Genomic DNA, 16837 nt, shown 5'->3' on the forward strand with positions numbered 1-16837 from the left:
CAGTGATATTAGCCTGTAACTTTCTTATTTTGTGGCATCTTTGTCTGGTTTTGGTATTATTATGATACCAGTGTATAGAGTGAGTTCATGAGTTTTCCCTCGTCTGTGATTTCCTGGAAGAGTTTGACTAGGATAGGTGTTAACTCTCCTCTGAGCTTTTGGTAGAATTTGCCTATGTAGTCAGCTGCATGCCTGCCAAATTGCTTCAGTCATGTCCAACTCTTTGCAACCACATGGACCCTGAAGCCTGCCAGGCTCCTCTGTCCATCGGATTCTCTAGGCTAGAATACTTGAGTGAGTCACCAAGCTGTCCTCCAGGGGATCTTCCTGACCCAGGGGTCAAACCCGTGTCTCTTATATCTTTACATTGGCAGGCAGATTCTTGACCACTAGTGCCACCTGGGAAGCCCATGTAGCCATCTAGCCCTGGGCTTTGTTTGTTGGAAGATTTTTTTATTATAGTTTTGATTTCTGTGCTTGTGATTGGTCTGTTCATATTTTCTATTTCTTCCTGGTTCAATTTTGAAAGATTATATATTTCTAAGAATTTGTCCATTTCTTCCAGGTTGTTCAATTTTATTGGCATATAGTTGCTCATGGTAGTCTCATGAGCCGTTGTATTTCTGTGTTGCCTGTTGTAACTTCTTTTTCATTTGTAATTTTATTGGTTTGTGTCTTCTTCCTTTTTTTTCTTGATGAGTCTAGCTAATGGTTTTATAATTTTGTTTATCTTCTTGAAGAACCAGCTTTTAGTTTTATGATATTTGCTATAGTCTCCTTCATTTCTTTCACATTTCTTTTGCTGTGATCTTTATGATTTCTTTCCTTCTACTAACTTCGGGTTTTTGTTTGTTTTGTTTTTGTGTTTTGTGTTTGCTTTGCTGTTGTTCGTCTTTTTCTAGTTGCTTTAGGTTTAGTGTTACATATATATTTGATGTCTCTTGCTTCTTGATGTAGAATTGTACTGCTATAAACTTCCCTCTTAGCACTACTTTTCCTGCATCCCATAGATTTTAAGTTGTCATGTTTTTGTTGTCATTTGTTTTTAGCCATATTTTGATTTCCTTTTTGATTCTTCAGTGATCTGTTGGTTCTTTGTAAGTGCATTGTTTAGCCTCCATGTGCTTGTGTTTTTCATAGGTTTTTTTCCCCCTATATTTGCTATCTAATCTTACAAAGCTGTGATCAGCAAAGATATCTGAGATTATTTCAATTTTTAGAAATTTACCAAGGCCTGATTTGTGGCCCAGGATGTGTCCTATCCTAGAGAATATTACATGTGCATCTGAGAAAAAAGTGAAATCTGTTTTGGGGGTTGAAATGCCAATTGATATCAATTAGGTCCAACTTGTCCTATGTATCATTTATAGATTGTGTTTCTTTACGAATTTTCTGTCTGCATGATTTGTCCATTGATGTGACTATGGTATTAAAGTCTCCCACTATTATTGTGTTACTGTCAATTTCCTCTTAAATAGTTGTTAGCATATGCCTTACATATTGAGCTGCTCCTATGTTGGGTGCATGTATACTTATAATTTTTATGTCTTCTTGGAATGATCCCTTGATCTTTATATAGTGTCCTTGTCTCTGTAACAATCTTTGTTTTAAAGTCTATTTTATCTAATATGAATATTGTTACTCCTGCTTTCTTCTGATCTCTGTTTGCATGGAGTATCTTTCTAGCTTCTCACTTTCAGGCTATATGTGTCCTTAGGTTTGAGGTGTTTCTCTTGAAGACAGCGTATATAGGGATCTCCCTTTTGTACCATTCAGCCAATCTATGTCTTTGGGTTGGACCATCTAGGCCATTTACATTTAAGGTAATTATTGATTAGTATGATCCTGTGATCATACTTATTGTTATCAGTTTGCTTTTATAGGCCTTTTCTGTCTTTCTTGTCTAGAGACATTCCTTTAGCATTTGTTAAAGAGCTGGTATGGTGGTGTTGAGTTCTCTTAGATTTTGATTGTCTGTAAAACTTCTGATTTCTCTTCCAAATCTGAATGAGATCCTTGCTCAATAGAGTAATCTTGGTTGTACATTTTTTTCTTTTGTCACTTTAAATATATCCTGCCATTCCCTTCCTGCCTGCAGAATTTTTGTTGAAAGATCAGCTGTTAGCATTACGGAAATCCCCTTGTATGTCATTTGTTGTTTTTCCTTGTTACTTTTAATATTTGTTCTTTGTGTTTAATTTTTGTTAGTTCGATTAATAGGTTTTTTGGCATATTTCTTCTTGGGATCATCATGGATGGGACTCTCTGGGCTTCCTGAACTTGGGTGGCTATTTCCCTCCCATTCTAGGGAAGTTTTCTACTATAATGTCCTCACATATTTTCTCACGCCCTTTCCTTTTGTCTTCTTTTTCTGGGACTCCTATGATTTGAATGTTGGAGCTCTTAGTGTTGTCTCAGAGGCCTCTGAGGCTATCCTCATTTCTTTAACATGTAAGATAAGATACTTCTGGATTTTATAATGACGCTCAAAATGAGCATTTATACTGACCAAGAATGTAAAGCAGTTTGGAAAAGAAAATATATTATTTTATATTTATATTTATAGTATCTCCAGTACTATAATCTAGTGGCTAGCAGAAAGTTTTGAGTATATAGTATTCTTTAATTCCAGGAAAATAAGGGAAGAGAGAGGAGGCATATTTTCATTAAACACTTACTATGTTCCAGGCACTTATTCTAAGTGTTTTGAATATGTTATCTAACTTAGATCTCCCAACAATTTAATTTGTAAGTATTATTTATAAAGTTTATTTTATAGATTAGAATACTAAAGGTAAAGGCTTTAGTAAATTTTTCAGTCAAAATACAAACACAGGTGGTCTAGGTTTGTTCAATATGGTTTATAGACATTTCAACAGACTTCAAAACTTAAGTTCTATCTGTATATTATTTAGACTGTAAAATAATGATGAATACATTCAACAGGTATTTGTTGACCTCCTGGTCAGTTTTTCAAAAGCCCTGTAGTTAATATGATGAAATTATTTCATGCATTCTCAATTGCTAGCCACTCTAAAGTGGATTTGGTCTATGTGTTTGTTAGAGTTCTAGTAAAGTACTTGGATTTATTACTGGAAATTCTATTATGATCTAATTATAGTGGCTCATCAACTGAAATGCAAAACTATAATAAGAAACAATAAAGCAGTTTCTATTTTAGCTAGTCTTTATTTCTCTGTCTAAATACAGAGCAAATACCTAAAAATATCCATTAAGGGACACTAATGTACTACTACTTACTTAGAGCTCCTTATATCTACTACTGTGGGCAGGAATCCTTAGAAGAAATGGATAGCCCTCAGAGTCAACAAAAGAGTCTGAAATGCAGAACTTGGGTGCAATCTCAAGAATGACAGAATGATCTCTGTTTCCAAGGCAAACCGTTCACTATCACAGTAATCCAAGTATATGCCCCAACCGCTAATGCTGAAGAAGTTGAAGTTGAAGAGTTATATGAAGACTTAAAAGACCTTCTAGAACTCACACCCAAAAAAAGTTGTCCTTTTCATCATAGGGGACTGGAATGCAAAAGAAGGAAGTCAAGACATGCCTGGAGTAACAGGCAAATTTGTCCTTGGAGTACAAAATGAAGCAGGGCAAAGGCTAACAGAGTTTTACCAAGAGAACACACTGGTCATAGCAAAGATCCTCTTCCAATAACACAAGAAAAGACTCTACACATGGACATCACCAGATCGTCAGTACCTATATTAGACTGAATATATTCTTGGCAGCCAAAGATGAAGAAGCTCTATACATTCAGCAAAAACAAGACCAGGATCTGACTGTGGCTCAGATCATGAACTCCTTTTTGCCAAATTCAGATTTAAATTGAAGAAAGTAGGGAAAACCATTAGACCATTCAGGTATGACCTAAATCCAACCCTACGATTATACAGTGAAAGTGACAAACAGATTCAAGAGATTAGATCTGATAGACAGTGCCTGAAGAATTATAGACAGAGGTTTGTGACATTGTACAGGTGGCAATGATCCAGACGATCCCCAAGAAAAAGAAATGCAAAAAGGCAAAACGATTGTCTGAGGAGGCCTTACTAATAGCTGAGAAAAGAAGAGAAGCAAAAGGTAAAGGAGAAAAGGAAAGATATACCCATCTGAATGCAGAGTTCCAAAGAATAGCAAGGAGAGATAAGAAAGCCTTCCTTAGTGATCAGTGAAAAGAAATAGAGGAAAACAATAGAATGGGAAAGACTGGAGATCTCTTCAAGAAAATTAGAGATACCAAGGGAACATTTCATGCAAAGATGGGCACAATAAAGGACAGAAATGGTATGGACCTAACAGAAGGAACAAATATTAAGAAAGGTGGCAAGAATACACAGAAGAACTATACAAAAAAGATTCTTTTGACCCAGATACCACAATGGTGTGATCACTCACCTAGAGCCAGACATCCTAGAATGCAAAGTCAAGTTGGAATTAGAAAGCATCACTAGGAACAAAACTAGTGGAGGTGATGGAATTCCAGTTGAGCTATTTCAAATCCTAAATGGTGATGCTGTGAAAGTGCTGCACTCAATATGCCAGGAAATTTGGAAGATTCATCAGTGGCCACAGGACTGGAAATGTCAGTTTTTATTCTAGTCTCAAAGAAAGGCAATGCCAAAGAATGTTCAAACTACCACATAATTGCACTCATCTCACAGGCTAGCAAAGTAATGCTCAAAATTCTCCAAGCCAGACTTCAGCAGTATGTGAACTGTGAACTTCCAGATGTTCAAGCTGGATTTAGAAAAGGCAGGGGAACCAGAGATCAAATTGCCAACATCCACTGGATCATCAAAAAAGCAAGAGCGTTCCAGAAAAATATCTACTTCTGCTTTATTGACTGCACCGAAGCCTTTGACTGTGGATCACAGCAAACTGTGGAAAATTCTTCAGGAGATGGGAATACCAGGCCACCTTACCTGCCTCCTGGGAAATCTGTTTGTGGTTCAAGAAGCAACAGTTAGAACCGATATGGAACAACGGACTGGTTTCAAATGGGGAAAGGAATACGTCAAGGCTGTACATTTTCACCCTGTTTATTTAACTTACATGCAGAGCACATCATGTGAAATGTGGGGCTATATGAATTACAGGCTGGAGTCAAGATGGCCAGGAGAAGTATCAATAACCTCAGATATGCAATGACACCACCCTTATGGCAGAAAGCAAAGAAGAACTAAAGAGCCTGTTCATGAAAGCGAAAGAGGTGAGTGAAAATTTTGGCTTAAGATGAAACATTCAAAAATGAAGATCATGGCATCTGGTCCCATCATTTCATGACAAACAGATTAGAAAACAATGGAAACAGTAAGAGACTTTTTTTTTGGGGGGGGGGCTCCAAAATCACCTCAGATGGTGACTGCAGCCATGAAATTAAAAAACATTTGCTTCCTGTAAGAAAAGCTATGACCAACCAGAGAGCACATTAAAAAGCAGAGACATTACTTTGCTGACAAAGGTCTGTATAGTCAAGGCTATGATTTTTCCAGTAGCTATGTATGGATGTGAGAATTGGACTCTAAAGAAAGCTGAGTGTGTAATATTTGATTGATCTGAACTGTAGTGTTGGCAGACTCTTATTGAGAGTTCCTTGGACTGCAAGGAGATCCAAGCAGTCCATCCTAAAGGACATCATTTCTAAATATTCATTGGAAAGACAGATGTTGAAGTTGAAACTCCAATACTTTGGCCACCTGATGCGAAGAATTGACTCACTGGGAGAGACCCTGGTGCTGGAAAAGATTGAAGGCAGGGAGAAAAGGAGTCAACAGAGGATAAGATGGTTGGATGGCATCACCGAGTCGATGAATATGAATTTGAACAAGCTCTGGTTTTATTGACGGGGTTGCAAAGAGTCAAACACAACTGTGACACTAAACTGAACTGCCTGAATGAATTACTAGTATTGCATAAAATGCATAGGAAGTGTAGACCATTGAGCTGACTTGTTATGGTCTTTACAGACCAGGACCTGGGGACTGGAGTAAAGGAAAAGAGAGTGACGAAAAGAAGGACGCGGGGGACCCAAGTCTCAAGTGAAACAAGGGTGCTTTATTCATGGCAGCGTGTGCTTATATATTGTTATACAAGGAAGCTTTAGGCAAAAAATAAAGTTGAGAAAAAACACCGAAACTAGATGCATAACTACAGTGACTAAGAGAATAACAATCGTCACAGGGCCATAACAACAGTAACTAGGGGAATAACAATCGTCACAGGGCCATAACAACAGTAACTAGGGGAATAACAATCGTCACAGGGCCATAACAACAGTAACTAGGAGAATAACAATTGCCACAGGGCCAGAAGACAATCCACATCTTGAGAAATAGGAACATGATTAAGTAGTTTTACAGGAAAGTAAAAAGTTACTGAAAGGAATCCACATATGCGTTCTGACCTCAGTCCTGAGAACTGCGTGCAGCTCTGCTCATTCCTGTTTTCCAGGAACTGATAAGGAACAGAAACAGAAAACAACATACAGGACTCCTTAAAATTAAACATTCCCTGACACTGACTGAAAAACGGATTCAGTAGAGCTTTTCCAACACAAGGAGTAGTTGACAAATATTAAATATTATGTGCTTATTTTTGCATTATGAATAGCACATGGATTGTATGCACATCATGACTACACAAACATAGGCAAATGTAAAACAATTACATAAGTACCATAATATTTAGGGGCAGAGATTGCAGTAGCAGTAGCTACTTTATTGCAGTAGCAATAAAATGTTTCAATGCACACTACATCTTTTTGGCGCTCATTTTATTGATTTTATTATTTTTATTTCCTTTTAGTTCAGTTATGATGATAGGTGTATGTTCTATGCTAATATGTGTGGACTCTAATATGGAATGTTCAATATATCTGTTCTGTTTTCTTGAGTTATTACAGCAGTGAACAGCTTTTAGTGAGACTTGTTCTTTTATTGACCAAATCCATTTAATATGCAGAATGAGAAGCTGCCCATCAGTATTAGTATCCTTAGAAAACAGTTCTAGAATCCCCATGTATATTTTGCTGCTGACTTAGAAGACCAATGACATATTTCAAATCTTTAGTATCAAACTCTCATGCACAGTGTGACTTAGAAAAAGTTATGTTTGTTTTTAAAAATCCATAGACACATTTGTAAAGTCTGTTATGAAGTTGGCAAAGACATGTTATTTTTAAGGATATTTCATTTAAATGTGTCAAGCCTTTACGTGAAGTACATTTTACTTACTTGAAAGCAAAATTTTAAATGATTTGCAGTTTAATGAAAGAGTTGCTATTCTGTCAGCAATCAAGATCCAAATCCAGATTTATTTTCTTTCTCTCCCTCTCTTCATCGCCACACCCCCACTATGTGCAAGCATCGGTGTGCTAAGTCGCTTCAGTCGTGTCTGAGTCTTTACAACCTGCTAGACTGTAGCCCTCCAGGCTCCTCTGTCCATGGGATTCTCCAGGCCAGAATACTGAAGTGGGTTCTCATTCCCTTCTCCAGGGAATCTTGCCAACCCAGGGATCAAATCCACATTTCTTATGTCTCACTGCATTGACAGGCAGGTTCTTTACCCCTGTTGCCACTTAGGAAGTCCCATGTGCAAGTACAGTTTACACCAAATCCTGACATTTTTTGGCACACTTTCCAGTGTTTCCTACAACTTTAGCTTGAGACTTAACACTTTGCTTCTTATTAACTGCTGTAGCCTTTTAATTGATCTGACTTTCAGATTTTTCTTCCCTCCTCAGTCCTTTCTGCAAATTGGTAGCTGAGTAATCTTGTGAATCCATTGTTCTAATGGTGTCCCTGCTTTGCTGAAAGGTTGCTGAAAGGCTGCCAGTTGCTTCTGATTCTAAGGCTTTTTTTTTTCTTTCTTTTTGGCTTGGCCAAGGGGGCTCTCCACAGTGTTGGTTCTTCATCTCTGTTTCTGCCCTTTATTTAAGGTCTGCTCTTTTTTTTCATTGTACTCTTGTCTGTTATTCTGATTTATTCTCTAGGACTGCAATGCTTCAACTCTCTCTTATTTGTAGTCTGATTCCTACATGGATCTCAAGGCTTACGTACTTTGGAAAAATACTCCCTTGACTGTCCCAGTCTACAGTGGCCTTTTTTTCTCTCATGAGATTTAGGGCAGCTTCCTGTGAATAACACAGTTTTTACTTTTGTGGCTTGTTAAGTATTTAAAATTTTTATGTAGTAAAACTTAAAACAGCATTTTGTTTGCTATCATTCTTTCTTAGGAATTTTCCTGCGCCAGTTCACAGTACAGTTGAGACAGACCTGCCACTTTAAGGCAGCTTGGGATCATACACAGGCCATGATGTGCCTCTCCCTGAACCACCTCTATGTTTTCTTGACGCACATTTCCGGATGGTGTTGGAACCCTTATTTTATTAACATGGGGAGTTGCATTGTATTTATGATATTTCAATCTTTAGGCAGTATTTCAATCTTGAATCAGAATATCTGGGTTAGTTTTATCTCTGCTATTCATTGCTTAAAACATGAAGGAAAACCTCTTAATGAATTATCTCTTTATATGTGAAATTTATTAATAGTGTTAGTAACAAACCTCTCATTTTGCAGGGTTATTCTGAGTCTTGAAAATAAGACTTAATATTATACTTAACCCATTTGGGGACACTTAGTAACTACAAATATTATCTCATGCAGTAATAACTCTTAGTATCTACAAATATTATCTCATGCAATAATAACTCTCTCATAATAGCTCTATAAGGGGGCAACTACGTGTTTGGGGAAACTGGACAGCATAATAACTGCCATCTCATAAATGGTCAGTGGTTGTGCTGGCATAGACATCTGGCATATAACTCTGGATCCTAGTTGTGGCCATGCCATCACACGGCTTTTCTGTAAGTAGCACTGTTGGTATTAGCTACCACTGCTCTATACGTTTATGATTTGCCTTCTCAGGCAAAAGTTTAGTAATTTCAGGGAGCTCTCAAGTCAAGTCAATTGTGAATTCAAATCCTGGAACTTGTTTTCCATTTTCATTTTAATTTAAAAAAGAGAAAGAAAGCAAATACAATGTCTGAACAATCATAATAACAAACCAACTTAGTGATTAAAAGAACAGAAGGCTGTGCAAACTTAGGGGACAATCATATGCTAAAATTCATGCATTTTGAGCTTATTTTGTTTATTATTGGAAGTTAGAGAATTCAATATCTTAACAATGAAAACAACGCAGATATGATGTACAAAATATGTAAACACAGTTTGGGAACGTAAGAGCCTTAATCTTTTTATCTATTTTAGGACTTTCTGGGACAAGTGTTTTGTACATTGGGGGAGATTGTTGGTTCACAGGGAAGTCGCCTGGAAAAGTCCATAGTGTAAGTATTTTTTGTTTTTAATTTTAGACAATGAAATGTTAACTTTTCATTTTTTAATGTGTGTTTTAAAATCTTGAGTTTTTTTACTTTCAACAAATCATTTTGACATTTTTATAAAGGATAATTTGTATTTCAACTGTCATATACCATGCTACAGACTGCTCACAAAACGAAATGAGAAAATTTAAGCAAGAAAATATGTTGTCTTCCTTTTGGTTTTAATATTATTTCTTAGATACAGCACTTTTTGAAGAAGAGATTTTACTTGTTTGGGCCAGCGAGTATATGTAGTACCACCTTTTATGTTTAATAAATGCATGTTTAGTGACTGAGATTTTAATAATAATTTTTACTAAAAAAATTGTCTGAAAAGAAGGCAATGTATAAATGTTAAGAAAAGGTGTTCACTAAGAATTATATTTTTCATATTCACCTTCAGTTATGGAAATAATGTTTAATTTCCAGATTAATTGCATAGGCTGATCTATTTTCTCTAGTTCCAAATAAGACAGTAAACAAACTATAGACCTTCTCCCTAATCTTTTCCTCTCCTCTTCATCCTTCTTCTCCCATCCTTAAATTTTGATGTTTTGGATTCAGTTAGCTGTTTTTAAACATCAAAAGATCTAGGAAGATCTAAGGCAACTGCAGACTGAACCACAGTGTCTAAAGATTTGGAGAGTTTTGAAGTCTCTATTTTCACCAATCTTTTAAGAATCTCAAACTCATAATATAATGATGTCAACACCCCTCAAATCTATTCACCTTTGACATAAAAAAATTGAAATGATTAAAGTGTCATTCTCACATTCCCTGTATATAAACTTTATACTTAATGTGTTTTTCTTAGGTTAATAAGAAGTCTATAAATTCTGACTTCTTTTATTTAACTTTATTTTCTTAGAAAATTATTGTGGAATATCAGTAAGAAAGCTTTTGCATACCAACTGCCTTTTAAACATTGTTTTCACATGTAATTTGTTTTTACATCATTGTAGGATTTGGAAGGATTATAGGGTTTGGTTCAAATATATTTTTGCTCACTTAAATAAACCAATGATAAATAATCTCTAAAGAAAATATACATATTTTTATTAAGCATATGTAATTCTTATGGCATTGTCTAGGTTAGTCAGGTAGGCCTATAAGCATTCTTAGAAAATTACTAAAACACCCTTTCTTTTGCTAAAAAAATAATCAGCATTATCTATTCAATGCCACCTTAACTGTGCCTTTAATATTCTTTGAGAGAAAACAAAAGAAGTAAAAATGCAGAATTTTTATTTTGGAGTAACAGAACAGGGATTTTTAAGGAAATTTCACTCATATTTTTAAATTGCTAATTGTATTAAACAGTTTTATTTCATTTTATTTTTTCCTTAAAAGGAAATCATAACTCATTTCATAAAACTCTTAAATACCATAGAATTTTTCCCAATGGAAAATTAGCTTTATATTAGTCTTCAGTACAGTTCAGTTCAGTCTCTTGGTCGTATCCAACTCTTTGTGACCCCATGGACTGCAGCACGCCAGGCTTTCCTGTCCATCAACTCCCGGAGCTTGCTCAAACTCATCATCGAGCTGGTGATGCCATCCAACCATCTTATCCTCTGTCATCCCCTTTTCCTCCTGCCTTCAATTTTTCCCAGCATCAGGGTCTTTTCCAGTGAGTCAGTTCTTCGCATCAGGTGGCCAATGTACTGGAGTTTCAGCTTCAGCATCAATCCTTCCAATGAATGTTCAGGACTGATTTCCTTTAGATGGACTGGTTGGATCTCCTTGCAGTCCAAGGGACTCTCAAGAGTCTTCTCCAACACCACAGTTCAAAAGCATCAATTCTTCAGCACTCAGCTTTCTTTATAATCCAACTCTCACATTCATACATGACTACTGGAACAACCATAGCTTTGACTAGATGGAAACATGCATAATATTAGTCTTGAAAGATAAATAAATAATAAAAAATATTAGTCTTGAAACATGCAAAAAGTTGTTATTATATTACTGGAAGATGTGTTAAATAGAATGTAGTGTAAGATGTGGTCCTTATTCAACTAATTCAGTAAGTTCTACTACACAAGACCAACAGAAGCTATGGAGTGAAGATTCCTAGAATAATGATTGGCAGAATATGCCAGTTGTAGGGATTATTTGCCCACAGTTGAGTCATAATGATTTTACATAATCAGAAAGGATAAAATGCTCTTTAGATTTTTCTAAGCTTCTGCTGAGGCTGGGGTAGCACAAATGAGGCAAAACCTTGGAAACCTTTTCAGACAACATGAATCATTATAACTACATGTTTTGTTTCATTTATAGGATATTTTGTAATTTAGGCAAGTTTATCATAAGTGTTAATATTATACCTTATTGAAAAAGATATAATTCATTCATTTTTTAAGTATGTGTAACTAATCTTATATTCAAAGTCTCCCTTTGGCTTTATTGGGCAACCTTATCAGATACATTCACATTAACGAAAGGGCTTAAAGATGTGCTTATTGTTAAAATTGTGGAAGATGTTTTGATTTTCTAAGTAAGTTTAGCTAGGCAAGTGTTAGTACTAAATGGGTAATGAAGTGTAGAGTTTGAGTATAGCAAATAAATTGGCTACCAAAAGAACCAAAGAAGAAACTGTAAGAATTGTAGAATGGTGTCCTATTACATGAAGGAATTAAATTAGATACTTGAGATAAAGAGAACAGAGGAAGTAGACGAGAGGGTTCTGAGGAGATTAATCAGAGGTAGGACGGTACAACAGTACAAGTGAATGCATTTAGCTTGCTAGTAGAAGGATATTTTGGACTTATTCATCAAAGCATCAAGTAACATGTTCTGTCACCTGAGCAGTTACTCCAGACCAGGTGGATACTGGATTAGATAAAACACATAAACAAATATTTTGTAGTCACCTCTTGCTTGAGAAAATACTGGTTTTTATTAAAATCTCTCTCTGTGTGTATCTGTACTCAGTTATGTATGACTCTTTGTAACCCTATGGAGTATAACACACCAGGCTCCTCTGTCCGTGGAATTTTCCAGGCAAGAATACTGGAGTGAGTTGCCATTTCCTACATCAGAGGATCTTCTTGACAGGAATCAAACCCATGTCTCTTGTGGCTCCTGCATTAGCAGGTGGATTCTTTTCCACTGTGCCACCTGCGAAGCTTTAAAAACTCTAGCTATGAGCAAGGTATTTGTCTAGAGAAAGGGGAACATGTGAATTAAAGAACCAGGTCCACTGGCCAAGCATTCTGTCTTGGGGTCTTGGAAGTTCAAGTGCTTTGAGAAAAGATACAGCTTCTATTCAAATGGCGTGCCACCTCTTTACCTCAACTTCAAATGAAAAGCAGTCTAAACTATTCATAGTTTTTGTTTGAAGGAGCATGGTTTGGTTGAGGACAAAAGTGAAATATTGCTTGCCTGGAATCTGTATTGCTCATAGTGTCTAAGTAAGGCTTCATAGCAGCTGGTGCACGCCATGGATGTGTTCAGATTCCACACTTATTCCTGCTATCTCCTGGTCAGTGCCACCTTTTTTCCATGGATTTGACTATTTTGAACAAATCTAATGGACAGATGGTAGGGAGAGATGGGACTATTGGAAGATACGGCATTTCAGTGGAGAAGGGAATGGCTTTGGAAGAAAGGATAGAGCCAGGTTGGGTACTGGAGTTGATGCAAAGTCAGGGAAGTGTTTTCCCTGACAACTTCTAAAGATTTCTTGTTTTATCACATGATATATAAAAATAGTGGAATAAATGAAAGCCTGGTAGAAATGATGAAGTTCATATTGGACAAATAGTATAGTATATTTAGCATGCAGCTCTTACATCTATTTCTCATAGTCCATTTTGCTTTCTCCCATCTTTCATCTCCATTGTGAACAGCTCTAGCCAGACTTAGCTATCTAGGGCAAAGATAATATTGTAGGATTGTCATTAAAGATGTTTGCATGGTCTATTTCTCACAGCTGGAGTTGGAGAATTTGTAAACTCTCCTGCAGCTATTACCTTTGGCAATTTAGTTCAAGAGTTAGGCTTTTTTTTTTCTGTGTGGTTAGGTATAGGCTTAAGAATAGTAGCACAGGACTGCTCCTGAGACAGATAATCTACCTGCAATTAATACAAATGGCTCCTTGTGAACTTTAAAAGTCTTGTGTCCCATATATTACTTATCTTAAATAACATCATCCAAATGATTTAGTGTTTTAGATTAGAGTTGTGTTTTCCAAATAGTATCTCATTTATATTCCAAGTTATTAAAAATATTCCCTTGTTTTCTTCTCTATTAATGGCCTAGTTTAAATTATTTTTGGCTAAGATATTGAGAAGAATGTCTGTCGCTTCTTAGCTGCAATTGTATTATAATATACCCTCAGAGATGGCCTTTTTAAAAGTGATGTTAAATATGAAATCTGGAATTTTAGTATGACCAGTGTCAAGGGACTGCCAAATTGCCAAGGGAACACACTGGTCATAGCAAACATCCTCTTCCAGCATCACAAGGGCATCTACACATGGGCATCACCAGAGGCTCAATGCTGAAATCAGAATGACTATACTCTTTGCAGCTGAAGATAGAGAAGCTCTATACAGTCAGCCAAAACAGGACCAGGAGCTGACCGTGGCTCAGATCATGAACTCCTTAAGGCGAAATTCACACTTAAATTGAATTCAGTAGGGAAAATCACTAGTCCAATCAGTATTACCTCAGTCAAATCCCTTATAATTATACAGTGGAAGTAACAAACAGATTCAAGGGATTAGATCTGGTATAGTGCCTGAAGAAATATGGAGGGAGGTTCAGGGCATTTTACAGGAGGCAGTGGTAAAAGCCATCCAGAAGAAAAAGAAATACAAAAAGGCAAAATGCCTGTCTCAGGTGACCTTACAAATGGCTGAGAAAAGAAGTTAAAGGCAAATGAGAAAAGGAAAGATATACCCATCTGAATGCAGAGTTCCAAAGAGTAGCAAGGAGAGATAAGAAAGCCTTTCTAAGGGAACAATGCAAAGAAATAGAGGAAAATAATAGAATGGGAAAGACTAGAGATCTCTTCAAGAGATACCAAGGGAACATTTCATGCAAAGATGGGCATAGTAAAGGACAGACACGGTTTGGACCTAACAGAAACAGAAGATATTAAGAAGAGGTGGCAAGAATACACAGAAAAACTATACAAAAAAGATCTTCATGACACAAATAACCACGATGGTGTGATCACTCACCTAGAGCCAGACATCTTGGAGTGTGAAGTCAAGTGGGCCTTAGGAAGCATTACCATGAACAAAGGTAGTAGAGGTGATTCCTCTGACTTATTTCAAATTCCAACTAACTTATTTCAAATCCGAAAAGATCATGCTGTTAAAGTGCTGCACTCAATATGCCAGCAAATCTGGAAAACTCAGCAGTGGCCATAGGACTGGAAAACCTCAGTATTCATTCCAGTCCCAAAGAAGGGCAATGCCAAATAATGTTCAAACAACCACACAATTGGACTCATTTCACATGCTAGCAAAGTAATGCTCAAAATTCATGAAGCCAGGCTTCAAAAGTACATGAGTGAAGAACTTCCAGATGTTTAAGCTGGATTTAGAAAAGGCAGAGGAACCAGAATCAAATTGCCAATATCTGTTGGATCATAGAAAAAGCAAGTGAATTCCAGAAAAACACATGCTGCTTCTTCATTGACTACTCGAAATTCTTTGACTGTGTGGATGACAACAAACTGTGGAAAATTCTAAAGAGATGGGCATACCAGACCACCTGACCTGCCTCCTGAGAAACCTGTATGCAGGTCAAGAAGCAACAGTTAGAACTGGACATGGAACAATGGACTGGTTCCAAATTGGAAAAGGAGTACGTCTAGGCTGCATATTGTTACCCTGCTTATTTAACTTATATGAAGAGTACATCATGTGAAATGCCAGGCTTTATGAAGCACAAGCTGAAATCAGGGTTCCTGGGAGAAATACCAGTAACCTCAGATATGCAGATGACACCACCCTTATTGCAGAAAGTGAAGAGGAGCCAAAGAGCCTCTTGAAGAAAGTGAAAGAAGAGAGTGAAAAAGCTGGCTTACAACTCAACATTCAAAAAATGAAGATCATGTTATCTTGTCCCATCACTTCATGTCAAATAGACGGGGAAACAATGAAAACAGTGACAGACTTTATTTTCTTGGGTTCCAAAATCACTGCAGTTGGTGACTGCAGCCACAAAATTAAAAGATGCCTGCTCCTTGAAATAAAAGCTAAGACCAGCCTTGGCAGAATATTAAAAAGCAAAGACATCTTTTGTTGACAAAGGTCCATATAGAGTTGGACCATAAAGAAGACTGAGCGCTGGAAAATTGATGCTTTTGACTGGCAGCTTTGGAGAAGACTCTTAAGAGTCCGTTGTACAACAAAGAGCTCAAACCAGTCAATCCTGATTATTCGTTAGAAGGACTAACCCTGAAGCTGAAACTCCAGTACTTTGGCCACTGATGTGAAGAGCTGACTCATTAGAAAAGACCCTGATGCTGGGAAAGATTGAAGGCAGAAGGAGAAGAGGTTGACAGAGGATGAGATGGTTGGATGGCATCATTGACTCAATGGACATGAGTTTTGAGCAAGCTCTGGGAGATGCCAAAGGACAGGAAAGCCTGGCGTGCTGCAGTCCATGGGGTGGCTAAGAGTGGGACATGACTGAGTGACTGAACAATGCTAGAGCTTTAAATTATTTATTATTAATCAAGACTTTGAAAATTGTTATGTTGACTACAAAGGAAAAATGGTTTCTTGGACATAGCTTGATAACCTATTAAATAATCAGAATTTGAATATAAACTTATCTATTCATTTTCTGTGCTTTAGTTACTGCTGCCACTTTTAAAAGTAGATTTTTCTCATTTTTAATGAGAATAAAATTAATTTTTAGCACTTTATAGGAAATTTTATGTGGAATTTTAAAAAATTGATGTTGAGGAATTCATAGTATCTCATAATTTTCATAATTTCCAACAGTGTTTTCTGTTGGATTCATGTCTGAGCAAACACATTTTTTACCTTTTTTTATATTCCATCCTACACCTTAATCTTTTCTGTGAACTCCTGAAGTGAGTCTTGTGCTGCTTAATTTATCTGCAACATTTACTGTGTCTTCCTATGACTCATCAACTTCTCTCTTTACGTCATCCCTTTATTATGTACCATTAAACCCACTCAGCAGTGTGTTTTCTCATGCTGTGAGATTATAGCCAGTTTTCTTCAGAGAAATCTGTCAGAGAGGCTCTATCTTTAGATATCTCATTCATGGTACTGCAAAACCTTCCAAAATACTAGAATCAGCACCAGTTTAATAATGATTGCCATTGTCTCCTCTGGAAGGAAAGCATTTACTATATTCATAATGTAATATACCTGTTTGTTCCTGTTACTCACATCCAGACTTGACTGATTCCAAATAAAAGAATCA

General features: G+C 36.7%; 1 protein-coding gene across 1 annotated transcript in view; it reads left to right on the plus strand.

The window, feature by feature from the left end:
• CPNE8 (copine 8) overlaps nt 1-16837 on the plus strand; it is a 260899-nt gene that overhangs the window by 89337 nt on the left and 154725 nt on the right. The window contains exon 6 of the mRNA XM_043887094.1: nt 9303-9379. Coding sequence (XP_043743029.1) covers nt 9303-9379 — 77 coding nt within the window. The remainder of the gene's footprint in view (nt 1-9302; nt 9380-16837) is intronic.

This window comes from Cervus elaphus, chromosome 3 (assembly GCF_910594005.1).
Source record: "Cervus elaphus chromosome 3, mCerEla1.1, whole genome shotgun sequence".
Classification (NCBI taxonomy): Eukaryota; Metazoa; Chordata; class Mammalia; order Artiodactyla; family Cervidae; genus Cervus; species Cervus elaphus.